This window comes from Magallana gigas, chromosome 3, assembly GCF_963853765.1.
Source record: "Magallana gigas chromosome 3, xbMagGiga1.1, whole genome shotgun sequence".
Taxonomy (NCBI): Eukaryota; Metazoa; Mollusca; class Bivalvia; order Ostreida; family Ostreidae; genus Magallana; species Magallana gigas.
Genome location: NC_088855.1, coordinates 25,401,113 through 25,428,748, shown reverse-complemented (window position 1 = coordinate 25,428,748; position 27,636 = coordinate 25,401,113). Strand labels below are relative to the sequence as shown.

General features: G+C 34.6%; 1 protein-coding gene and 1 long non-coding RNA gene across 2 annotated transcripts in view; one reads left to right on the top strand and one right to left on the bottom strand.

Annotated features, from left to right (window-relative positions):
• The window catches only part of LOC105334009 (cilia- and flagella-associated protein 251), a 78,126-nt gene extending 51,074 nt beyond the window's left edge, over positions 1-27,052 (bottom strand). Inside the window, exons 1-4 of the mRNA XM_034482472.2 lie at positions 26,401-27,052; positions 23,726-23,872; positions 22,307-22,410; positions 1,922-2,030 (exon numbers count right to left, since the gene is read on the bottom strand). Of these exons, the coding sequence (XP_034338363.1) occupies positions 1,922-2,030; positions 22,307-22,410; positions 23,726-23,872; positions 26,401-26,946 (906 nt within the window). The 5' untranslated portion in view covers positions 26,947-27,052. The remainder of the gene's footprint in view (positions 1-1,921; positions 2,031-22,306; positions 22,411-23,725; positions 23,873-26,400) is intronic.
• On the top strand, positions 9,663-10,889 carry LOC109617477 (uncharacterized). The gene is made up of 2 exons (XR_004604207.2): positions 9,663-10,174; positions 10,556-10,889. It is a non-coding gene; the product is annotated as an uncharacterized lncRNA (long non-coding RNA).
• Positions 27,053-27,636: the final 584 nt, after the last annotated feature.

The window sequence follows — 27,636 nt, the reverse complement described above, 5'->3', positions numbered from 1 at the left end:
ACGCCGACACGGGGGTATAGCATAAGCCTCCCTTGACTTTGTCTCGGTGAGCTAAAAATGCTTCCCCTTTCTTTTACACTTTCAAGGTTTTATTTGCTTTGAATGAAAACCTATCCATAAGCATAGGCGTTGGAACCGGTGGGGTGGGGGGGGGGGCATAGCTTTGCAAAGTTAGACCTAACCATTACGCACATAGCATCATAGAGGGTTTAGCCCCCCACCACTTTTTTTCTCGCAGCGAAAATAATTTACATTGAGAAAGATTGAGAAGTTGGAGGCATAGGCATACTAGGCCCCCCCCCCCTTTGTGCCAAATTCCATTGAAATTAGCTGGTTTTAGAGAAGAAGTTCAAAATATGAAAAGTTTACATACGGACAGATGAACAGACAGACAGAAAGACGACGGACAGAAGTGATAATAAAAGCGCACTGAGTTTTCAGCTCAGGTGAGCTAAATAATAAAACAAGAGGCCCATGGGCCACATCGCTCACCTGAGCAACAATAGGCATGATAAAATCAGCTTAATGGAGTTGTAATAAAAAATATGTGGTATATTACATGTAGATCCTGTATAAATAAAGGCCCCCCCCCCCTCCCCGGGATATTCTTGTGTTTATGATCCAGTCTCAGATGCTTTTATGGTCATATCACATGTTGAGCATTGCAGTTCTCAAAAAGATCCTTAACAATTGTTTATAAACAAGATATAAAGCTACATCACACTCTGAACCCCTTGTGAGGCTCAAGAATCGCCCAGGGGCTAAAGTCTAAAAAATTTTAAAGAATCGGCAATATGTCAAAATGCTTGCATATAAGTAAAACCATACATCATAACATTTCAGTTTTTGTGAATAATTAAAATGTTTTCCTTTGTACAACTAGATCCCCAATGTGGCCCCACCCTACTCCTCAAAATTTTGATTTTAACGAATTTGAATCCACAATATCTGAAGTTGCTTTCACCTAAGTTACAGCTTTTCTATGCAAATGGTTTTTTAGATTTTCAGAATTTTCTTTACATATTCCTACGTAAAAATTTGCCCCCCCCCCCTCGTTGTGACCCCATCCTACCCCGGGGATCATGATTTGAACAAACTTGAATCTACACAACCTGATGATGTTTCCACACAAGTATCAGCTTTCCTGGTTGATTAGTTTCTGAGAAGAAGAATTTAATAGACTGTTCACTACATACACTCCTATGTAAAATTCGACCCCAACTGTGGCCCCACCCTACCCCTGGGGGTCATGATTTTCACAACTTTGAATCTACACTACCTGAGGATGCTTCCACAAGTTTAAGCTTTCCTAGCAAAATGGTTCTTGAGAAGATTTTTAAAGATTTCTAAAAAAAAATTTCAATAATTCCTAATTATCTCCCCTTGTAAAAGGGTCACTGCCACAGTGGTCTTTAATTTTCACAAGTTTGGTTGAAAATGGTCCAGCAGTTCTGGAGAAGATGCTGAAAATGTGAAAAGTTTACGGACAGACGAACGACAGACAAAATGTTATCAGAATAGCTCACTTGAGCTTTCAGCTCAGGTGAGCTTAACACTGGCATGCTTCATGAAGCATATCTTATCTAATAATTAAGCTGAAAATTTTTTATGGTGCATTTGAAAAAACAAATCTTTACATATTCATTAGAATATTAAAAGTTTACATCTGAAAAGTTTCGCTGGTTTTATGCGAATAGTCTGCTCATAATCAAACTTGTCCGCAAACTTTTCTAACAACCCTCATACATGTTTAAATTGGGTTAAGGCAGTTTAAGCTTACTAAACAGCAAAGCAGTTTAAAAAAAAAAAAAGCATATACAACATTCTTTCAACGATATAAAGTATTTATTTTTAAATAATCAGAAAGCATGTTACAACCACAATTAAATTATTTGGAAATACATTTCCATTAAAACTATACCTGTGTTGGAGCTGCACTTAGGGTTGCTAGATATCTTGCATCAGGAGTCATTGCCATGGCTACAACACCACCTTCTGGATTGGTATCAAAAATTGTTTGAACTGGCACCCTGAAATGTGTCAGGTGTATACCGTATAATGGGTAAGTTCTGCGGTTGTTTATTTTCTGCAGTATTTTGTGGGTATGAAAACTTCGCAGAAAAATTAAAATCCCAACCTATTCTTAAATTACTTACTCAATTTTTTCAGAAATTGCGATAATTATCGTATCTACCAGTTTCAACCGGTTTGTATTCTCCAACGTGGTCATTATGCGACAAAGTAGTCTGTACAAGGTAATTATCCCTAATTTACTCGTAATATCATTTCTGGGTGGAACAGTTCCTAAAATCCCTACTAACTATATACTTTACCAGGGACGTCTTTTCTAGTATATATACAGGTATTTTAAAAAATACACACTCAAAAATGTGATCTATTTTTTTAAAATTCAGGTAAATAAAAACATGTATCGATTTACACATGTGGATAATGTAGATAATGTATTCCAAGGGCTTGTATGAAATTCATTTGCTTTAACAAAATTTGTTAAATAAACATTGACCATGTAACAATTATCGCATCTAAAGTGTCAACAGGTGGCTGATTGTGTTATTAGAAATTATTACCAAAAACAACACCCTCATTACACATGGTATCAGCTGTATTACCACTAACGACTGAGTCCCGAAACACGCGTAAAAAAGGTTGTCAAATTTGATACAATGTACATTTATAATACTATAACTAGTGGGTATTGTTGTTTTTTTTTTTTACAAAAAAACACATGTCTCCCCTTCTCCCCAAGGATTGTAATATGGGGCAAATTTAACAATTGAAAAAGAATGATGTCAGCTATATGTTACCCAGACCCAGACTAAATTTTCTTATCTTTTTCTTAATTTGATCTTGAGTAAAACATGGTCAAAGTCATATATAAATCAATAGTACACCTAAGTGTATTATTATTGTTCTTTGTTTAAAGTTTGAAGTCCTTCTGTCAAAGTATATTCAGGAGTTGAACAATGAAGTTTTTTCTAATTTGACCTTGAAATAAAAATTCTAGGTCAAGGTCAAAAATTTTGGTAAGGTTCAACTAGGTTATATACCATCTATCCATGATACAAGTTAAAAGTCTGTATGTTAAAGGAGTCTTGTGTTATGTGTTATGGTCCGGACAATATTTTTTATGAGAAGCTTGACCTTGAAGAACAAAATTGGTCAAGGTCAAAACTTTTGGTGGCGTGCACTCCTTCTAAATACCATCTACCTATGTTCCAAGTTTGAAGTCTAAATGTCAAAGGGTATTTAAGTTATGGTCCAGACAAAATAATATTAGGGTTGTCTCTAAAAAGGAAGAAATAAGTAGAAGGGGGTCTGGGGGTCTAGCTTGTAGCTAGATCATGTTTGAAATGCAAAATTAGCCAGGTAATTATGTCACTTTAGGTGGGGGAATCCCCGCCCCCGGGTTTTAGAGACAACCATACGTTGTATGTCTAATATATTTACTTTTACAAATGTTTTCCCTTATATAACAGTGTTTGCACAATCTCCTGTTATTCCAGCATAACATCATTATGGGTCAAGCCGTCAAAGTAGCCAATGAATAATCTAGGTCACTACTTTTTCTATGTGCTCAAACAAGCAAAATTGTGCTGAAACACACCTTTAAGATATCGTAATAAAAACATAATTTAGGCATACAAAAATAAATGTACCTGTATTTTGTTATACGAAGTTTTATTCTTTCATTTTCTTAAACAAGAGGCCAATAGGCCTTAACGGTCACCTGAGTAGCATATAACCCATACACAAACTTGTTGAAGAGTCTCATATATTCATTTAATTGGGGTTCATTCTGGAGTAGAAAAATTATAAATATATGACGACCACCTCCCTGCCTGAAATCTTTCAAAAAGAACTATGAAACCTATAATTTTGGCGAAAAACTTAAAGATCTGGTCTACAAAATCATGAATTCAGTTTTCCTTTCAGGTGTGTGAAAGTAAAGAAGATAATTTTTAAACATTATATGCATTAACACCTATACATCCATTTTGGCCTTGCCTTAGAGTCAAAACCCATACTCCAGGGGACATGAAATTTAAAATTTTAATAGAGGACTTCCTGGTAAACATAATTATAAAGTTATTTTTCATACAGATGTGTGAGAATAGAGAAAAAGATTTTAAAACATTATATGCATTAACACTATATTGTCATACTGCCCCCCCCCCCCTTGTCCTGAACCCCTGACACAGGGGTCATGAATTTTGCAATTTTGGTAGAGGGCTTCATGGACAATATAATTATGCATTTAGTTTTTAACAAATATATATGGGAGGAGAGAAAAAAGATTTTCTAAGATTTAATACATTTTTACTATATGGTCATATTGGCCCCACCCTAGAGCCTGAATCCCTGACACAGGGGTCATAAATTTCACATTTTTGGTAGAGGGCTTCATGGACATCATAATCATGCATTCAATTTTTAACAAATATATATGGGAGTAGAGAAGAAAATTTTCTAAGATTTAATACATTTTGATTATATGACCATATTGCCCCCACCCTAGAGCCTTGAACCCCTGACACAGGGGTCATGAATTTCATAATTTTGATAGAGGGCTTCTTGAAAGTTACAATCGCAGTTTGTCAAAGGAGTTAATTCAGTTGAAATTCATTTCTGACCTTATTACAAGCCTCGATCAAAATCGCAAAGGCAATATCACAGACCTTTCGTGTTTCAGTCCATTCACGGATCCCGGTCAAATTTAACTCCTTGTGCTACTCCAGTGGCGTAGCTACCTTTTAATTTACTGTATTCAAAAAAAGGTATGGGGTCAGAGCCCTGGTGGGGGGCCCAGGGGGCGAAGCCCCCGGAAGCTCCTGTATTTTATGTTATTTGAATGACAAAACAGCCTTAAAAATATGACATTTTTTAAGTATTATGATTCCAATAAATATGAACAAAAGTTGCTGTATTCCGAGACAAACATTATTTACCTGGTACTCTTCGAATATTTTCTTTAAAATTTCAAGACCACCGATGCTCTTGGATTTTGGGTTTTAGCTTTTAGATTTACAGGCTTTTGATGATGAGAAATTGTCTCAAAATGGTACAATTTTACATACTGTATGTATAAGGGAAATGTTGAATTTTAAAAGAATGTGTAATTGTATTTGAAACACTGATACCCCAGCGAAAACCAACTGCATATGACTAAAGATAATAGGCGTTTTGAAACAGGTCTATTATTCAAACCGTAACATACTTACCTAAATGACAAATTTTTGATCAAGTTTATCACAATGTATTGTGACTTTGTTAAAATTTTAATCACCCGACCGCCGACTTTAAATTACATGTAAGTATAGACTGACAAAGTACAATTACGGACAAACACTCAAAACTTGATGTGTTTTCAGATTTTAGTATGAATATTTAAACTTGAAAGGAGTTAAAAGTTGTTCATCTCATTTTAATAAGTTTATTGTAGATCATTCTTTTAGCCAATAACATTAAAGTCAAAGGTATAGCTCGTCCATATTAATTTATGATTCAAACGGACTTCGAATTAATTTTAATGTTAAGTATGGAATGACGGTATGTTCTGGAATCGTAGTCATTGTATGGTTTACAGTGGCGTAGCGTACTATAAGGCAAAAAGGCAATTGCCTACACATAATTTTGTAAAGCAAAATTTAAAATTTGTGTACAATTTTAAATTTAAAACAAAGCTGACATTAACTTTGATTAGTTAAAAAATTATAAAACAAATCGAAAGCAGTAATTGTCATACTTGCACAGGGCCGGTTCTTTAATTAGCATTAGAATTATACTTCCGATTTAATTTCTTTTAAACTCGAGGGAAAATGCAAAAAATAAACGATTTTTTTCATCCAAAAACTAAATCCTTGGAGAATGAAACTCAGAGTGACAGTCAACCAGTTACCCAGAGTGCTGGGCCCTCCGAATCTATCAAGATTACAACCCCATACAAAGACCCGTACTCTCTGAAGCCGTTATCCATGACTGATACAGAGAAAGTCGAGTTTCTAACAGCAAAATGGGAACCCTTTGATGTTTCATTCCCGGCCAAGTATGTATATATTTAGTATATTTATGTTAAAATTCACACGCACTTAGTTTATAACTTAACTTTTGACATCAAACGTAAACTGTACATTATCAAAATGGGCGGATCCAGATATTTTTCATGGGAAGGGGTGACTCTCCAGACATAAAACAGTTTTTTTAAGAAAAGAGGTAGAGTCCTCAACTTCATCTCCCCACTAAATCCGCTCATAGATTTGAACATCGGGAACAATGTCAGTTGTTTAAAAAAAAAATATTAGATAGGCTTGTGATTAATCAAGAATATTTAAAATATCCGTATTAAAAAAGGAAGATATGTAATGGTTCATTTTTTTTGTTTGCACGTTTCTTAGGCCGAAATTATATGGGGGTTTTTCCAGGAGGTGTAATCTAATATTAGATTATTTTGAATTTCATAATTAGTACTAAATGAATAGAACAAGTACCGGAAATGTAAATTACAAGCAAATTATAATAACCAAAAACTGTTTTCAATACACCGTCTGATTATGTATATAGAAGATGAACATGAATCGTAAAATTTTAAACGGGGTATTTTTTTTTCTAGGCAAATTGGCAGTTCCATGAGACGACTAAATAAAGATGTTCTCATTCAGAACTCTTGGATGAGGTATTCAGTTTCTGTAGACGCCGTTTACTGTGCGCCTTGCTTTCTTTTTTCCAATGATCCTAAAGAAAAAACGTTTAGTAGAACACCTGTATCTGACTGGAAAAATTTTGGTTCGTTGATATTAAGGCACACTCGATCTGGATCACCCCATAATCACTGTATGTCCTTGGCAGATCACTTCCTGGCAACCGAACTCCAACAAAAAAAGAGCATCATAGACCAGATCTCTTCAAAACACCACGAAACTGTCCAGAAAAACAGAGGAATCCTCCGGAAAATAATGAGGGCTATCGCTTTGTGTGGATCGCAAAACATTCCACTTCGAGGGCATACCCAGGACGACAGTAATTTTTATGCGATTTTGACATTCTTGGCACTAGACGACAAAGACCTAGCAGAACACCTGAGCAATCCCTCCACTGTTATGAAATATACTAGTCCCGATATTCAAAATGAAATTGTCATTCTCCTTGGGCAACAGATTAGAAGTAAAATTGTGAATGAATGCAACTCTGTTAAATGCTTTTCTTTAATTGCAGATGAAGCAACAGACAGGTCCACTGCTGAACAAGTAGCTATCTGCGTTCGGTTTTATTATGAAAATGTCATGAGGGAGGAATTTCTTGGATTTGTTAAAGCGGAGTCTACAACAGGAGAAGCCCTTGCAGAATTATTTCTTAGGGCACTGCGAGAGTTTGGAATAAGCGTAGAAAATATGGTAGGTCAGGGATATGATGGCGCGTCAAACATGAGAGGCTGTCGCAAAGGAGTTCAAGCTAGAATTCGAGAACTACATCCAGAGGCAATTTATGTTCACTGTCATGCGCACTGCTTAAACTTGGCCATTATACATGCATCGAATGAAATGATGATAAGAAACATGATGGACACGGTGCAAGAAATAAACTTTGCATTTTCGTATTCTGCAAAACGTACACACCAATTCCGAACTAGCTTAGAGGCAACACCACATGAGCTTGAGAAGCGGACAAAGTTGAGGGAGCTATGTGAGACTCGCTGGTCAGCTAGAGGTGATGCTCTTTACACGTTCCTAGCTAGCTTTGACGTGATCGTTGATGCTTTATCCAATCTCATCGACGAAGGAGACACGAAAGCCCAATCCCACTTGAACAACATGCTTTCGTTTCCTTTTATCATTTGTCTGGTTACGGCAGAACATCTCATCCAGAGCACAACACAGTTGTCGAAGTTGTTGCAGATGAAATCCATTGATCTGGTCGAAGCAGTTAAGGAGGCTAATGTTGTCAAAGAGCTCCTACAATCTGAAAGGAATGATGATACCGTGTGGGATGAGTTGTATGCGAAGGCTGAAGCTATTGCTAATAAGCATGGTGTAGTAATACAGAGTCCACGTAATGCCCAAAGGCAGCGACACAGGGTTAATGTCCCAGCAGATAATGTTCCCCAGTACTATAAACGGGCTGTGTTTTATCCGTTCCTTGACCACTTGGTTGCGGAAATCACTGATCGCCTTCTTGTGCCAGAGAATAGATTTCATGCACAGGCACTGATCCCTTCCAGACTTCAAGAACTCACAAACCAAAAACAAGCTGATATTGCTCAACATTACGGTGTCCATCTTCCGCACTTTAACCAACTGGATAAAGAAATCAAAAGATGGAAAACCAGATGGCAGATGAGTGATGTTAAGCCTGATAACCTTTCAACCACCCTTGAACATACCAATCCTGTCCTCTTTCCAAACATCTATAAAGTTTTGCTCATCCTCATTACAATGCCCGTTTCCACAGCTTCTGCTGAACGCTCATTCAGTGCTATGAAGAGAATAAAGTCGTATTTACGGGCCACTATGGGACAGGAGAGGTTTTCTGGCCTTGCGCTGATGCATGTCCACAAAACTTTCAATTTTGATTACGACGAAGCCATCAGAACCTTTATTGACGCTAAAAAGCGCCGAATGATATTACAGTAAACATATGTAATATCAATCGACGTTTTTTTTTTGCATGCATGCGATTGCTGTAAACTGTGTCTGGAACCCACGAAAAGCTAACCAAGAAGTTTTTTTATCACTAAAAACATATTACTCCTAGAAATATATGTACATGTGGCGTATCAGTTATGACTTATAAAGAAGTTGATATAGGTTGTTGGTTTTGTTTACAAAAACATGCAGAGTATGGTTAATGATACGGTGTATATTTCATAAGTTTGGTTTGCTTTTATTTCGAAATGAATGTAGTGATTGAGAATAGTAAATAAAATATTTTAAATATACATAATATTCCGTAAAAACACTCATTACTAATTTGTTGAAACTAACAATTTTTTACTCTCAAAAGTGGTATTTTTGCGTCCTTTTTAAAAAAATTTCTAGGGGGAGGCCCCCCTACCCCCCCCCCCCCCCCCCCCCCCCCGGCGGGAGGGGGGTACCCCCTCCCGCACCTACCCCCTTCCGCGCTTCGCGCGTCAGTGAAGCCTTGGGCTACAATTTTTGCCTACACTTATATTTGGGTCACGCTACGCCGCTGGTTGACAATGAGAACTGAATACTAAATATGCAGATTATAATTCAGTGGAGTTTACGATTTGTTTACGTGCAAACAATAGAAAACTCAAATCATAAGACCTATGCTTTGCAAAATTTTGTGTATTCATTTGCGTTTTTGCGTAAAGGACGCTACGCCACTGTACTCAATATGTTTTGTTCCGTAAAAAGAACTAAGAAGTTACAATAGCTTTCCTCTATAATATCTAAGGGAAATCATAACGCTATTGAAGCTGATTCTGTGATAGAGTTTCCCAAGAAAATGTCTAAGTAGGCTCTAACCCAACTTTCAATCGCTTTGTTCTCAAATTTCCAACCGCTCTGCAACTTCAACAGAAGTGGTACTATTCTGCCAAGCTTCTTCTCAAATTTCCAACCGCTCTACAACTTCAACAGAAATGGTACTATTCTGCCAAGCTTCAATCGTTTTTTTTTTCAATTGTACAAGTGAATTTTCTTTTCTGTTTCACTTTATTATAATAAAAAAGTGATGTCTTGTCAAAAGTAGTGTCATATTTATTATCATGATAAACAAATACTTGCAACATTGTTAAACTATTTTTTGTTACGTCATCTTAATCAAAGCTGCTTCCAAGGTCATCACAAAAAAGAAAGTATGGAGCATTGTACTTGTCATAATTTGCAACAAATGTAACTATAAGTAATAAGGTATCATTTTTGGATTGTCACAATCAATAGATTTATTCATGCTTACTATTTTCCTGTAGGGTACCTCTGATTTTTATTCTATGTTCATATCCTTTTTGGTGCCTCAATTTTATCAATTCAGGTATTGGTCAATATTGGACTATACTCGGACTGTTCTATTTGTTTACTATGATGCTATAAATACCCATGTTTTGGTCAGTGAGCCGGGGTCCATTAGCACGCACTGCAGTAGTAACACGATGTATAGCTAAGTGTATTTTTTACGGTAACCATCTCCATTAGGGGTAAGTTCGTTTTTCCTTATACTTTAGTCTTGTTTGTAATATTTAAGACTTTAGGTAACTGTTCTTATACGTGTTCGATAGTATTTTCGTGTTAACGTTTTACATACTTGTTTATTTACCGTAGAGTTATGGTGCGTTTGTGTGACAAGCGTGGTTTGCTAGTTTATTTGTGAGTTTATATTTCGTAGTCTTATACGGCGTTATTGGTCATACATTGACTGTGTTTGATACGTTAAGGGATCTGATACACTTAACGGTTTTGTAGAGCGAGTATTGTTCGGTGTGATTGTATGGCGTGCAGTTGCGGTAATTAGGTAAATAAGTATATTGTGGAAGCGAAACGTTTAATTGAAAATATTGTTATTTATATATAATTAAAAGGTTCCAGCAAGGCTCCAGCAATGTCCCAGTGATGATTCGGCCATAGTCACCAGTGTTCCGGTATTGAACATCTTACCACCCGTGTAACCTCCTTCGAGTATTCACTTACTACGCTGGAAGCCGGTGGACGGAAGCCGTCATCTTAGGACGTGGTACCGAAGGAGGACACATTGGAGGAACACTGGAGGGACACTGCTGTCCAATATACCACCATAGGACATTGACGAATCAGATATTAGAAACATTTTCTTTTTGTTAATATTTTGTGTGTGTGTGAATGTGTATATTTGTAAATTTATTGATTTTATATATAGATAAAGATTGTAAATACTTATTGTTTTCATTGCTTGACTGGTTAGACACACGACGGCTGTCGTGACAAATTTGGGGGCTCGTCCGGGATGTATATCCAAAATATATATACGGTTGGTCACGTGATCAAATCTTTTGATAAGCCCTTTGGGCTTTATGGGATTTGATCACGTGACCAACCCGTATATATATTTTGTATATATTATATATTTCCAAAAATGATACTTTATTTCTTAAATAAGACAATCTTCATGAAGTCATTTCTACATTATGACGACACTGGGGTGATCACTTTTTATATATTTATTTTTAAAATAATTTCAGCTATCTTCAACCTTAATTTTAAGGTCAAGATCTAGTAAATGAAAAGTGCCTACAGGTTTATAAAATTTAAGATATAAATTCTTTCCATGATGCTTCATAACAATAGCTTTGTTTGATAGGGTATATTGAGGCTAAAAATTTTGGTGAACACAATGAAAAATCTTGTTTTAAACTGTCATTTTCAATGAAATATGAAGGAAATTAGGAAAAAAATTTGGAGTTTTGTCCATTTTTGACTCATAAAATAAATCTAGAAGGCCAACAGTCTCTCCAAAAACAGAATGAAACAAGCTCTTCACTTCCTCTTTAAAATGATGTCCAATTGAATATAGGTATCAGGATTACTTTTCCCATGATTTAACATATTAAAATGTCAAGAAATTGTTAAATTTTCTACATACCGTATTTTCCCGACGACTCGTCGATGCAGACGACTCGTCGAATTGCTCATTTTTAGCCAAACTTTTAACAAAATCCTACGATACGTCGATTCAGACCATACGTCGATCTTATCACTTCAAAACTAAACTTACTTTGTCAGAAATATTTTATTCCCATGCATTAAAATAATTATTCACTCTGACTATCGCCAGTGTATTAGCCATTACGTAACCAGCCACCTGTTGATTGGCGCGTGGTCAATGTTTGTTTAACAATTTCCGGTGTCATAGGCATGCACCTGTCTCGTGTCGGACTTCAAAGGGGGATCTCAAGTGCAGAAAGCTTAACAATTACTATGATTTGATGAAACTTGTTTACTTTGTATCCAGTAATGGAGTTACACGCTTTTGTTTTACACGACACTGTTAGAAATAGATCGATCATTTGTACGACTTGATAATGACGATATACGAGTCGATATACATACGTTTCCTACAAATTTTATCTAACAATAATCAAAGAATTGGACAATAATTAATCAATGAACTATAATCACTCTTATAACGGTACTCTTTATATACACAGGGAGTGAAATTGCCCTAAAAATTTCAGCCTTAGGGCAAGATTATTAACACAACCGGTGTCAGCCTATTGTATAAACAGTAGTATTGATAATTGCCGATTACGTATTCTAAGATTGAATTTGACCATAAAATATTTCTGATTTATACTTTCCACTAACAACTCTTTACTAATAAAATAAATAAATTTAAAAAACACCCCCAGACCTACTGCAATATTTTCTTCCATTCAAATTTGGTTTCAATTTTACTGCGCAATGTAATCTTCCTACTAGTGATACATAGAACCATGTGACGATGTGTTTATAAAAACAGAATGGTAAAACTTTTAATTGATTAAAGACAATGTACCATTTTTTAATAACTGTTATTATTATGTATTTTAGTGTTAACAGATGAGTGAAAATGATAATTATTAAAGATGAACAGCGAATTCAACAACGTAATTTACAATCACACAGCCAACTCAAGATGATTAAAACCAAGATTTTTAATGCTATTTTTAACAATTTTCTGACCTCGAGCCTAAGACAAGTTGAACAAGACGATAAGTCGAGTGCTCTGCTTCAGAGAAAAAATACCGATTAATCGTCAGAAAAATACGGTAACTCCTTTAGAGCAGTAAAGTACGGGAAAACGATTCTTCAAATCAATTATGACGTCATAATGGTTCTATCACCAAAAAAACATCCTGGAATCAATAATTAGAATTTTACCTTAAGGAAGGAGTCTTTTCACGTTGTTTTTTTTCATGAATGGGTCTCCATACATATTGAAGTCGTAAAATAACAACTGTTTATATCTATTACTTGAATTAGGATTTTTCTGGTGTATCAACAGAGTTCTTGAAATCTTTTCTCCACTTTCAGTCATTTGGACTGACTACCATTTGAAGTTTGTCAGTCCGGACAGATTTCTATCAGTCCAGAAATTTTCAATAAAAAGTTGAAAAAAGCTATACAATAGTTATGAATTTTATTAACAGCTAATTTTTTTTAGCAACTTACATTTCACACAAGCTTTCTAATTTCTACCTTGATCTGATTGCTCTTCACATTTACATTCTTATTTATCACTTCAATAATAATTTTAATTTCTTTCCCTCTCATTATGAACTTTCTCTTCTCTCTTTCTCATTCATTCTGCACACCTCATGCCACAGCCTAAGGACCCGGTTGTCGGATAGTGGAGTTCTGATTATGTGTTCCGAAGACATAAATGATTAAAATTGGTATTCTTGACGTATGTATTTCTGTGTATTGCAATAAAAAAATTCACTGAAAACCCCGTTTTAGTGTATTCAATGTACATTAAAAAAACGTAAAGAGACAACACTCGCAATCTTGGATTTTATAACATAAGGGGCCCTCAGTTCACGCTATGTTTTAAACAAATTTTCCAATTTCTCCAATGATTTCCGACGAGATCTAGGTTAGAAAATGATAGAAAGATTTATTCCTATTGTCTGACTACATCTGTTAGCCACATTATAAACGCATCGTGACAATATGTATGAAATACTTGCCAAACTTATCGAAAGCAACGGTTTACATTCCTTGTATAATTACTGAAGTGTTCCGAAAGTGTATGATAAGTCTAGAGAGAGCAAAAATCAGCGAAAAACTCCTCTTGGTTAATCGTGTGCGTTCGGCAATCCTCAGAGAATACTAGGAGAGTTTGCATCAACTTCCGTGGCTTTTGTACGAAATTTAGTCGTATTTTCGCAAGTTGCTCAGTCAACATCTACCGGTCATTTGGACTGACAAGCAACCTCAGGTAAGCGGTCCAGGGCTCGAGCTGTCGAATTTTTTTCAAATGTGGCGAAAAGAAATTTGAATGTGGCGAAAATCCTTTTTTTGGAAAAAAATGGTATTAAAAATCAGTGTTCAATTTTCGTTTAAAATATACACATGTTTATTCAGTCAGAGTGTGTTTATTTCGTCATCGCACGCAACCGGAAATCTCGCGTCGCTCCAGTGCACACAGAGCTCTGGCCAGATAATATATCCTCAGGTAATATTTGGCTGCAAGACGTCGATAATTATGTAATCGGGCACGAGACGGTTGTATACACGGCTTGTGGTCAATTTTTAAAGCATTTAAGGTCTAACTCATTATACTGTTATTGTCTCCATTTTAGTGTCAAATCGTAACCAGTGCTAAACCGATCGCTAAATAATTGGTTATATAAATGCGCATAACATGTATATCATCAATCGTATTCCCGATCATTTGTTTTTGGATAACGTTGAAACTATTTATTAAAATTTTCTATAATTGGATTGTTTGCTTTTTTCTCATGAAATTTCAAAACACTGCAGTCGGTCGTCATTGATATGGACATATCAACGCAGATAATTAATTTTCTTTGATGTCCAGTGCGCTACGGTATAAATATGATAATCTTGCTTGACCATGTACCCCATTTACTTTTGACATTTGGCTTGTCAATATGGGGAAACGTAAACTTGTAGCTTCTGACCCTTGTCAGCCTAAAATTCAGAAATTGTCAATGTTTGGCTTTTCTTCCAATTCGGGGTCTGAACATTCAACCCCTCCTGCTAGAGCATCTAATTCAGTCAAAATAGTCAAACCATCCACTCCAAAACGTAAATTTAACAATTTATCTTTTTATCATTTAGAAATAAGTGTTGGTTTATAGTTGATGTTTTACTTGATATTAAGGGATAATTATAACATTATAACATATTATTCAGTAATATAAGTGTTGAATTTGAAGTATTAGTTAATGAACATCTTGCGCCGCGTAACGACGCGCAAAAGTTGCGAAAGGGAAATTTGGTCCAGTGGGAGCCCTGAAGCGGTCCTTGGTTATTTTTATCGGTCTTGCTGACAGGACCGAAAGATTTCAAGAACACTGTATCAAAGTCTAAAAAATATATTTTAAGATGCTGACTTTGGGTGACCTTGGCACCGATATAAGATGGTCAATTTTTATAATTTTTTTTAATTTTGAAAGAGAGTGTTCTAAAAATACATGAATATGAATTTTCATAAAATTCTTAATATTTGAAGTATGAAAAGACTCCTTCCTTAATGTAGCTCGTGGATTTGCTGACGTCACAATAGGATTCGACGTAAAGAGTTGACCGTCACCAGGCAAATTTAATACATTTTTGTAAAATGACAACCATCTTTAAAAACATAAAAGGAAATACTTCAATAAGCTTAAAGCTGCTTGGTCCGATTTTTTTGTTATTATACAGTATCAAAATTTTTTCCATACAAATCATTTATCTTAGAAAGTTATGGACTTTCTCTTCTCTCACCAGCAGAATCAGTCTCCTTTCAAAGTTAGAAATATTCAAAGTAAATAAAAATAATTTCTCTTTGGGCAAACGAAAAACAAACCAAAATGCATCACGGGAATGTTTAGAAAAGGAAACCGCTTGGTTTCGTCCCCGGAATGATTGGGGTTATTCAACCCGCATGCTATGCATCGATTGTAAAGAAAGCAGACTTCAGAAATATTAGCAAACAAAACGTACACGTTTATATTTGTAATTTGTCCGATCATTTCGACCTTTATTTAAAGCGATGTCAAATTCGTAATACAACCATACCCGTCTCATCGTCAGAGGTGAAATTTAACATGAGGCGAAATAACGCGGTACCTTTTAATGTTGTTTGTTTTGTTAGCAAATTCTGTTCGTATTTTTCTTCTTTGAAATTTGGCATAATTGACGGGTAAAACTACTGCAATGTCTTTTATTATTATACATATACTAAGCATAGCCATCGTTTAAAAGCGTGCAAAAAATTTGATATAAAAACGGACCAAGCAGCTTTAAATGCAGTTTATACAAGCATTTATAATTAGCAAGTGCTAAAAATTTAAATATGTGACGTACATTGTCACATTTTGTTCTATGGGGTATGGGTGTGTGTTGGAACTTTTCCATTTAAAATCATGTTAAGACAAGTAAATAAATTGAACCTTACACATTAACTTCACTTCTTTTACAAATATAACTTCTGTATTTTCAACTACCTATTTATTTGAAATCTTTTCTAATTATCGTATATGATTACAAACTTATTATGTCAATAGTTGTATGGTAATTATATCTGCATTGATTTACTCAGAGTTTCATAAAAAGAAAAATAGCCATTTTTCTTCTCTTTACAATCTTACATTAATTGCATTTGTGCATTCGATAACATTCATTTTAATGTCTAATTAGTATCGTCATGTTCTAATATGTGTTAATCAGCTAGTCTTGTCAATCAACAAATTTTCATTCTTTGGTTCTCAGATTTAAGAAAATGATGACATCATGCAAAAGTCATAATAAAAATATAAGGTTTTGTGAAATATCTATTTTAAAGTGGCTCTATACACCAACAGTTTATTCCAATTTTCAATAGAATACCACAAAACATATACTTATGAAATATTAAAATGATGATAGGGATACTATAGGTATTTTTTAAAGAATTTTCAAATGTTTTTTCGTGTTTTTGTAAAATAATTTTTAAAAAGTTTACTATTAAGAAATTATGAGAATTTTTTTTTGTCATATGATGGATATTTCCTTCGGACACCTAAAAATAAATATAATACTTCTTAACATTCAAAAATTTTATTATTGCAATTTTTTTTAGTATTTCCCCAAAACATAATTTTTCATATTTTCTTACTCTGTTGACAAATCATCTGAAAAAGCTGCTTGATGTTATAAGAAAATGTATTTTAATAACCGTGACATAAAAAAATTGAATAAAAATCTTTGCAAATAAACACAAAAAATATTTTTAATTGTATTTGGTATGAAAGTTCCTCAGGTAAGAGTTATCGTTCCTAAGTCCCAGGGCCCAAACATCTTGGGGACTTTTCATATCTGAGTTAAAGAAAATTTCCTAAATATCTCGAGGGAATGATAAATACATACATATTTCATTATAGGCCTATATAAGTAAATTTATTCGCTTTAATGCAAAACAAAGTCAAATAAATAAAGGGGAAAATTAACTAATAGGATTTATGTATCCCAACCGGAGAGGAATTCAAAGCCACCCTCCCATCCCCGTATGATGGTTATATAGGAACATCTGTCAATATTAATGTGGATTAAAGTATATTATACATGTAATTAATATACTTTCACCGGTTTAGAATTTCCTTTCACAGTATTCAACCAAAAAATACGTTTTAGAAAATTTTGGAAAGTTAAAAATTGTATTGTCCTCAACGGGATTCGAACTCATGACCTACAGGTTTATAGTGAACCCACTAACCCACTGAGCTACGCTGTAAGACATCGAAAATCGGAAAGAAACTATTTAAAAAATTATTCTTGATTTTATTGTTTTTTACGATAAATAATACGACACAATGTGAAGGTTTAATGATTTTTCCAATTAACAAATTAAATCTAAGACTATTCATTTAACAATTTTTTAATAGAGCGGTCCCAATACAATTCACCTCAGTTTAAATCAGCCAGTACCGGTGTCATATAATATTTTGAACCCCGCGATATATTGAACCCGGGTTCAAAATATCGCTGCGATATATTGAACCCCCCCATAAAATATTGAACCCAGGTTCAATATTTTATGGCCGCGATATTTTGACCCCCCCTCTACTTTTCATTGCTATTGGAGAGGGGGTTCAAAATATTATAGCCGCTATATTTTGAACCCCCTACCTGTTTCCAATTCCCATTGGAGATGGGTTTCAAAATATTATGGCCGCGATATTTTGAACCCCCTACCTTTTTCCAATTCCCATTGGACAGGGGGTTCAAAATATTATGGCTGCGATATTTTGAACCCCCCTCTATTTTTCATTGCTATTGGAGAGAGGGTTCAAAATATTATGGCCGCGATATATTGAACCCCCCTCTATTTTTCATTGGTATTGGTGAGGGGTTCAAAATATTATGGCTGCGATATTTTGAACCCCCTACCTTTTTCCAATTCCCACTGGAGAGGGGGTTCAAAATATTATGGCCGCGATATTTTGAACCCCCTACCTTTTTCCAATTCCCATTGGACAGGGGGTTCAAAATATTATGGCCGCGATATTTTGAACCCCCCTCCATTTTCCATTGGTATTGGAGAGAGGGTTCAAAATATTATGGCTGCGATATATTGAACCCCCTACCTTTTTCCAATTCCCTTTGGAGAGGGGGTTCAAAATATCGCAGCCATATTGGTATTGGAATTGGAAAAAGGTAGGGGGTTCAATATATCGCGGCCATAATATTTTGAACCCCCTCTCCAAAGGAAATTGGAAACAGTAGGGGGTTCAATATATCGCGGCCATAATATTTTGAACCCCCTCTCCAAGAGTAATGAAAATTCGAGAGGGTTTCAAAATATCGCGGCCATAATATTTTGAACCCGGGGTTCAATATTTTATGGGGGGGTTCAATATATCGCAGTGATATTTTGAACCCGGGTTCATAATATCGCATAATATATTGAACCTGGGTTCAATATTTCGCGGTATCAAAATATTATATGACACCGGAATTGCATGCTTCCAGATTTACTTTTTTGCGTACTGTGTCATCAAAAAGTGGTGTATAGAGCCACCTTAAATCTTCAAAGTTGTTTTGCAAAAAATTGGCCAAGAACACATAACGATTATTTTTTATGAATTGATGCAAAATTATATTTTCTATATCATTGTGTTTAGTAAAATTAATTTCGTCTTAATCGTTTAAAAGTTTGGAGCATAGTTTCGAAATGCGTTTCCCGACTAAGATATGCATTTTACTATATATTTCACTGAAATGGCTTTGCTTGATTTTATCAGTGACGCTGTGTTTGAAATACAATAAAATTATTACCACACAGATGAATCTCAAATAAATTTTAGAAATAAAACTCTGAAACCTATGAATCATGTGGACAAATTTTCAGGGTATGTTTTCTCACAAGCAGTTTGCTGACGTCACAATAGGATTTGTCATGATGAGTTGACCATCATAGCAAACTCATACATTCTTTAAAAATAACAAATTATCTTTAGAACCATAAAATAAAATATTTGAAAAAGCTATAAATTGCAGTTTATATACAAACATTTATAATTATTAAGTGCTAAAAATTTAAAGACGTGTCTAACATTGTCACATTCAGTTCTATAAGATATGAGTGTACGTTGGAACTCTACTAATAATAATTTAAAATCATGTTAAGACGAGTAAATAAATTGAACCATATGCTTTAACTTCGCTTCTTTTGAAATTCTAACTTCTATATTTTCAACTGCTGATCAAACTATCAAAAATTCTTTGGGTTTTACAGGGTTTGACATTAAGTTTTTGAATTACTAGACCAGTCGGGCTACCTCAGCAATTTTTCACTAGCCCTGACTCTTTTACTACTATAGCCCTGACCAATTTTGACAAAAATAAACTAAAAGTAATGACAAACATAAAATATCAAATACCTGTTTCTGTTTAATTGTATTGGTTTATCTTTACCCAATAATGAATCATTCAAAAACTATTTAAGATTTAATTTTATTCAAACTGTACTAATAAAGATACAAGTATTCAATGGTTGACCAGGGACCAACAAAACTTTAGGGAGACTTCCCTATTACTTCTTTTTAACACAGAAACATGGAGAAGTTTGAGAAATCTGGGAGACTTTCATTACTTGACAATGGCATAATAATAATGATGACATACACAGATTTAAACTTTAATAATTTAAATTAGATTAGAAACAAGTCATTATGATTAAAAAATATAACAAAATCTAAAATTTGAAGAAAAAAATTTATCAAGTTTATTTAATTTATATTGTTTGATGTATTCATACATTTTATAGATCAAATGTTTTGTAATTGTGTTAACTAAAGTGACAAATAAAATTAGTCTCTGTTTTTTAGTGTATTTTGATTAGTGCTGAAACGAATACCATAAATCAGTATTCGAATATTCGTGAGTGCTATTCGATTCGTATTCGAATATTCGTAGACGTCATAGACAAAGTATTAAGCATATATGATAGTTTGTATTACTAAGTGGGTGTATGTGTTGACTGCTTAAACATGTCAGTTCGAAGTTGACACTTAATGCATGAGTATCCATTGAATTGGGTGCGCATTTAATATTTATGCAAATAATCATATACTGATTTTTTTTTAAATTTCCATCAACTACAATCAAAAGATTTATTACTTCTTTAATAATATACTGCAGTCCTGACTCCTGTATGAGACCGATACATAACTTCGTAAGTCAGTCCAAATATTTCCGCCATGTTTGATATATAGTATTAAAAAGAAAAGAAAACTGATAACTCTCATAACTCTGGAAATGTTCTGTTTATTTAAAAAAAAAAAAAATTATATCGAGGTATCTTTTAAAAAAAACTTTCGATATTAACTCTCCGTAGCCCAGACTCGTTCAAACAGTTAAGCAATTTTTTTTCTTCAGCGTCTGACATGAATTGAAAAATCCAGAATGTTTGTCTCCGTTCGATGTAAACCCTGCTTTTACTTTCAAGGTAAACAAGCATGGCGGAAGAGTCTATTACTGGGTTAAGTAATAGACTCTACCAAGCATGGCAGTCATAGATGGCTTTATCTTTACTTTCGTTCCGAGTAAAATGAAATAACACGATCTGCATAGTTTACAGTACTTGATATGGGTGTTTAACATGTGATCGAATATTCGAATGCTAAATATACATTCGAATATTAGAAATTAACTATTCATTCGCGAATATTCGAACATTCGTTTCAACACTAATTTTGATGGCATTAGTCCAACCCAACCATTATGTTGAGGATATTATAACTGTAAACAAAGGGTTTATGATTATTTTAGCATAAATTTGGCAGTGTTAATAGCTAATTACAAGTTACCAACAAATTCACTGTTATATCAACACTAGCCTTAAAGTAATAAACATCATTTTGTACAGCATGTGGTTCCACACCAGTATTTATAACCCCTAAAGATAAGACAGACTAGATTAATTAATCACAAGAGGCATAAACTGAGTTTGTGAAGACGTCTTTAGAATTAAATAATTATCATATTATTGCCCTTGGGGTTAATTTACACGATTATATGAACTCCGTGTACAGGGCGACTTGGACTTTTCGTCCGGAGGACATTCTGGCGAAGTTACCGATCAAAAAGTGAGTATTTCCCCCACTTCATCATCTAGGTTAGTCCTTGGGTTGTACTTAAATTTCAGTTTGTAGAATTTAAGCCTGTTAGGAAAAAGTGCTTTTACTTCTATTGATAGTAATATTACAGAAAAAGTATCGATGTGCACACTTTTTTTTTCACACGATCAGTCGGGCTAGTACACAGACATTTAACCCGAACGGACCTATCGTTTACTAGACTGAATGTCGGTCGGACGTGCCTTAGTGTCAAACCCTGGCTTTAGCTAGTTGTATCATATACGATTACAAACTTATTGATACGTCAATAGTTGTATGGTAATTTTTTTGCATTGATTGACTCATAATTTCATAAAAAAGAAAAGTTGCCATGATATTTCTTCTCTTCACAACCTTACATTAATTGCATTTGTGCGTTTGATAACATTCATAATAACGTTCATTAGATTTACATGTTCTAATAAGTTAATCAGCTAGTCTTGTCAATCAACGCATTTTCATTTTATGATTCTCGGACGTAAGACATTGATGATGGCATCGAGCTAACATCGTCATAATGAAAATATAAGGTTTTGTGAAATATTTTAAATCTTTAAAGTTGTTTTGCAAAAAATTGGCAGAGAACACATATTGATTATTTTTTATGTATTGATGCAAAATGAGCTCTTCTATTATAACTGTGTTGAGTAAAATTAAGTTTGTCTAAATCGTTTAAAAGTTTGGAGCATACTTTTGATATGCGTTTCCCGACCAATATATGTATTTTACTATATATTTAACTGAAATGGCATTGCAGCGACACTGTGTTTGAAACATGATAAAATTATTACCACGCAGACGAATCTCAAATAAATTTTAAAATAAATATCTGAATCCTATGGACCACGCAGACAAATTTTCAGGGTTGGTTTTCTCACAAGCAGTAAACCTGTGAGCTACCTTAAAGCTTTCTATGGAAGTTAAATTCTGGGGGCGAGAACTGCATAATACCACACATAGTCCTTTAAATATGATAAAATTCTGAATTACCCTGTGTATGTATCCCAGACAATGACTGTAGAGTCAGCTCCTTTGTCCCCAGTGGCAAGCCACCTCTTGTCTTCACTGACACAGGTACAAGTAATTGGATTTATCTGAATAATTTAATTTCTCAATTTATGTATCTTATATATCAAGAGCACTCATGCTACATACTCTATAACACTATTTGCACACCTAAATGACGTTTACAAAATTGAAATTGAAATAAATTGATGCAGGTGGGTGACTCTTGATAACTCAAACTTAAAGGGACATGATTTGAACTTTTATTTTTCCATTTTTGATGTTTAGAATGATTAATATGGGTATTCTTAATGCTTTCGGGTTGTCAAAATTTGAAAGTCAAATATTGAGTTATAAGCAAGATACAGAGTTTGAAATTCTTTGTTTTGTAAACCAACCTCAAGCTTTGTTATTGTTTACATATGTGTTTTCAATCAAATGTTGCTCTCTTCTGTTGATAATACTATTTATGAACACATTGAATCAGTTTATACCTTCTTTGCCACGAGTCATTTTGTCAAAGAAAAGGTAATTAAATGCTTAACATCATTGGTAAACAAATATAAGACTCGAGCTTTGTTTACATAACAATGAATTCTTACCTCTCTTATCTCTCTTAAAACTTGACTTCTAACATTCAAATTTTGGTCAGTCATTCAAAATGCGCAAGTTAACATTGTACACATAAAAAAAAAAATTTTAATCTAAAATCATGTCTAAGTCCCCTTAAGGAAACCGTGATCAAAGGTTCTAGAGATCAAGCGATTGAATGTTTTAAAAAATCTGGAATATATCTGTTCCGATCATTTTTGCTAAAAAAAAATATAGTACCCGGAATTTTACACTCATAACTTGATTGAATAGTCTAACATGGTTTCATTCGTATTTTTGGCTACTTTACTACATTTCAACATATAAACCAAACCAAATTTTGAGTAGATAAAAAACTTTTTATATTCAAAGATTTTTAAGTATATTTCATGTTTGCTTCAAATAAAGAGCGGTTTGGTTTACTATTAATTTCACAAGTAAGTTGTAGAAATTGCATGATCATCTACAACTTTCACTGAAGGAAACAAAGGGGCAGTATCACATCATTATGCATTTAACAAATTAACCCCACCACCACAAAAGCCCCAGGTGTCCAGCTAACCCCTACGTGGAGCTAATTATATGCTTGATCGGTCATGTGCGTAAACAGCCAGCACTTCGAGTTATCAAGAGTGAAAAAAAAATGAAATTATGTATAAGAGTGCAAAATATAAAGTATAATAGGACCCATCGAGAAAAAAAATCGGATGATTTCACTTGCAAAGATCAAGAACTTCGAGTGGTTGAAGTTTCAGCCATCGAGTGTCACCTGTAGTTAATAATTTGAATTAATCAGATGAATATAGTACTTACATGTCCTTGTAAAATGTGTTGTCTGTTATTTTCAAAATCATACAGCACTCCTACATGTGCACAAGCGTACATTATCAGCTTCCGTGAATTGTCTGTGAGATTCAAAACTGGAATATTTCTGTTAAGTCCAAAAGACCAAATGACATTCTGAAAAAAAAAAAATGAAAACTAGTAGACTAATTGTTCTCAAATAAATAGAGTTACTTTCCACCTGATTATTTTTTATGTGTAAGGTGGTATGGGACATCTGTCGGTATTAATGTGGAATAAAGTTATAATTTAAATACTTTTAATTTTCTTGCCCCATTTTCACATTTACCAAATAACCAGAAAATGGAACTTTTGATATCATGTTTATGATAACTGTACAGATGCACCTATACCTGACTAAAGCCTTAAAAACAATTAAAATAACAATGGTGTATGAATGAACCATGTTTTGAGTATTCATAAGAGGATAATTAATGCATTACTGACCAGTCAAAACTTGTTAAAATCAAAGAACATTGTAAAATGTCATAAAGCTGACAAGGTGTACTATTGTCTACATCCCTACAGATTTAACTAAGACTAATGTCTAAGTATGAAGTACTATAATATGTGGTTGTACTTTATTTCCCAGTATTTCCCGGGAATTACCAGTATTTCCCACCGTCCTGGGAAATATGAGTATTTCCCGCTTTTTTGCCAACCCTGCTTCCATAAGATCAGAGGTTGACTCGTGTGTATATAAACACAGTAAAACGTCACACAGAGACACAGGGTTGCATGCGCTACCGTACGAGTCATGCCTCCAGGCTAGGTTACTATCCCCCGGTTAACAGCGGTTAGTACACATGGCAGGGAAGTAATAAAAACGATCTTAAATTAATCCGGTCATACTGAATAAATTGGTTTGAAAATTTTGATGCTATTTCAGACATTTTCTTACGATGTTTTTATGAAATGCATTTTATTTCCCTTTTGTTTAAAACTGTGAAATAAGATTAAAGGCTACTATATGATAACGTTATTGGTTTACACCATTTATTCATTCAAACTAGCAGTAATTTTTCGACCAATTCTTCTAAGTCGACCTATCTATACTTCTTTTTTTTGCTAAAACGGGCTCCTTCGCCCTATAAACAGCATCGACCTAATTTTCGAAAAATACAGTACTCTAAATATCTTAACTAATAAAGCTTTATATCTCATTCTAGAAAAAATAATCTTACTGTGACCAGGCTACGCTCAGGTCACAGTAAGAATTCATCCCATACAGTTGCAATGTAGCAGCCGCAAAGCGAATCTGCTACATGTCGATTTTAAGTCTGTTAAAAATAATCTGCAGGGGAAAAACACATTTTCATACACAACAAACCTTTTTGAACATGCATATGAAGTTAAATCCACAAAACAATTCATTTGATAGGTCGTACCATGGCATTTTGGGATTTTACCATTAACATGGTGATCATAAACAGCGAATTTTCAAACGTTATGTTTGTTGCAAAAACAGTGAATGTGGTAAAATGGGATTATAAGAGAGCAACATTGTAGGTATTTGAGATATATCATATGAAAATTTAGGCGAGATACAGCTCGATATTTTTTTTTTATTTGCTACGAAGCGAGTATATGGGACGGATTCTATCGTTAAACTGGGTCCGAAGAATTCTGTCATTTTAACGATAGATCATTCTATCTAATCTTATTCAAACTATATATAGCTAGATCAGAGGATTGTACTGGACCTGTATCATACTTGCCGACTGACCGATTTCGTCGGGTCACACCCGATTTTTCAACCCTTCACCCGATTATTTTTTATGACCCGGCGGGTCATGCTTTTCACCCGATTTTTGTCAAACAACCCGAAAATCTCCCGATTTCCGGATTTGGTTCGTAAATTACGTTGCGCGTTTGACTTCCAGTTATGAACCCAAGCTGAGTTTGGATTTACGTAACGCGTAAACAATGCCGATGGCTATAATAGACACATTAAGTGTAATTATTATCGTGAGTTGTTTTGTCTAAGCGAAGGTTTAAATCATTAAATGTGATGGCTCCCAATAAGAAAAGGTCTTCATCGGGGCCAGCGGAATCAAAACCAACAAAAAGAAAACGATATTTTTGTACCTATCAACATATCTGGGAAAATGAATTCCCATCTATAGGTAAAACAAAGTAATCGAGTACAAAACGAGGCTTTTGCGTTCTATGTTATGCACATTTGAATATTGGATTTTGTGCCCAAAATGATCTGACTAAACATGCAAAAACGCTAAGTCGTCACTCATGTATAGAATGCTTTTTAATACACAAAAGTCTTCCAAGTCACTTACAACTTTCATGCCATCATTTACAGAGTTCAAAAGCAAGGTTAATGTAGCAGAAACTCTTTTTGCATTTTTTTTTAGCTGAACACAACCTACCATTTTCTGTGTCAGATCACTTTACAAAATTCAAAATCAGCAACTGTTAGTTAAAATGCTTCTTTGCAAAAAAGTATTACACATAAGTTTTAACACATATTTCTATTGTATATACCTATGAAATGCATGATAAACATGTCGTGAATGTCGTTACGCGCTATGACCAGATTTTTTACTTTCCAAATCTGGTCATGACCAGATTTTCACATGTTGGAGGTTGGCAAGTATGACCTGTATATTATAACAATTTATTCAACATACCAGAGCAGCTGATGACATAGATCCTTCAAGACCTACAGAGGTAACTTCTGATTTTTCTGGTGACGGAATTTTTGGTGCATCAGGAATAACAGCTGGGGCATCAACCCCTTGGACAGTGTCAGTGTTGGGTGGAGATGAGGACACTTTTTCTGACTGTGGTTGAGTATTAACTGTTTGTTGTCCACTTTGTTTATCTGTTTCGGTCCCTCCATTGGGGGATTTTCTGTCTGATGACACATCTACTTCAGGGTTCTGTTCTGTACTCTTTGATTCTAAGACTGTTGGTTGTTCTGGCCGATTTTCTTCCTCCTGAGAATGTTTAGCCTCCTCCTGAGACTCTGGATCTTCTGTTGTTGTTTTAGCATCGGTTTCAGATTCTTTATATTGTTCCACTTCTTCTTCCTTCTTTGTTATTTCATCGGATTTTAGCTCAGGTGAATCTTTATCGTTCTGGTCTGTGTCTTCATTAACATTTTCTGCAGGAGATGGTGCACGTTTGGCAGAGTCATCTTTGACTTGACTCTTTTTCCCTTCTTCATCTGCCATCTTCACAAATCGAAACGTGATGTATTACTAGTGATAACTTGATGAAACCCAAGCGAAGCACAAAGATTACTCGACTTGCTTGGCAACACTGTTTATGTTTTAATGCGCATGTGCCCCGGTAGCATTCGGATAGCGCTCGCCCTTTTCCGTAACTTTTGCGGTGACAGAAATGGCCGAGTAGTTACGATTGGCTCCGGTAGTGAAGTTGCGCATGCGCGTAAATTGTACACCATTTCGAATATTCTCTAACACGGTAAACGTGATTTAAAACATGTAATTATTGTTATTTTTGCTATATAAACCTATTTTATTTATAGTACATGTTACAAATTAAAAACATTTGTATAGACGAAAGATTAGGACAAAAGAGGGACAGTGATATGCAGAAACTATAACGTTATCCTTTTTTTCAGAGCTTGGTAATTTAGAACGTAATTATTTTTGGAGTATTGGTAAAACGGTAGACTGGATAGCCTGCCCTTGATTCGATTATACGAGGCGCGCAATCAGTGACAGCGAACCAGTCTAGGTAAAATGGGTAGGCAAACCCGGGCCGGGGCAAAATAAAAGCCGGGGCAGATCGATATTTTTTTAATTTTCTTTGTTATAAAAATCAACCAATCTCATTGAAATTTTCAGGATATGTCACCAATCAGTAAAACTGTCTTCGCTGTAAATATTTCTGCAAAG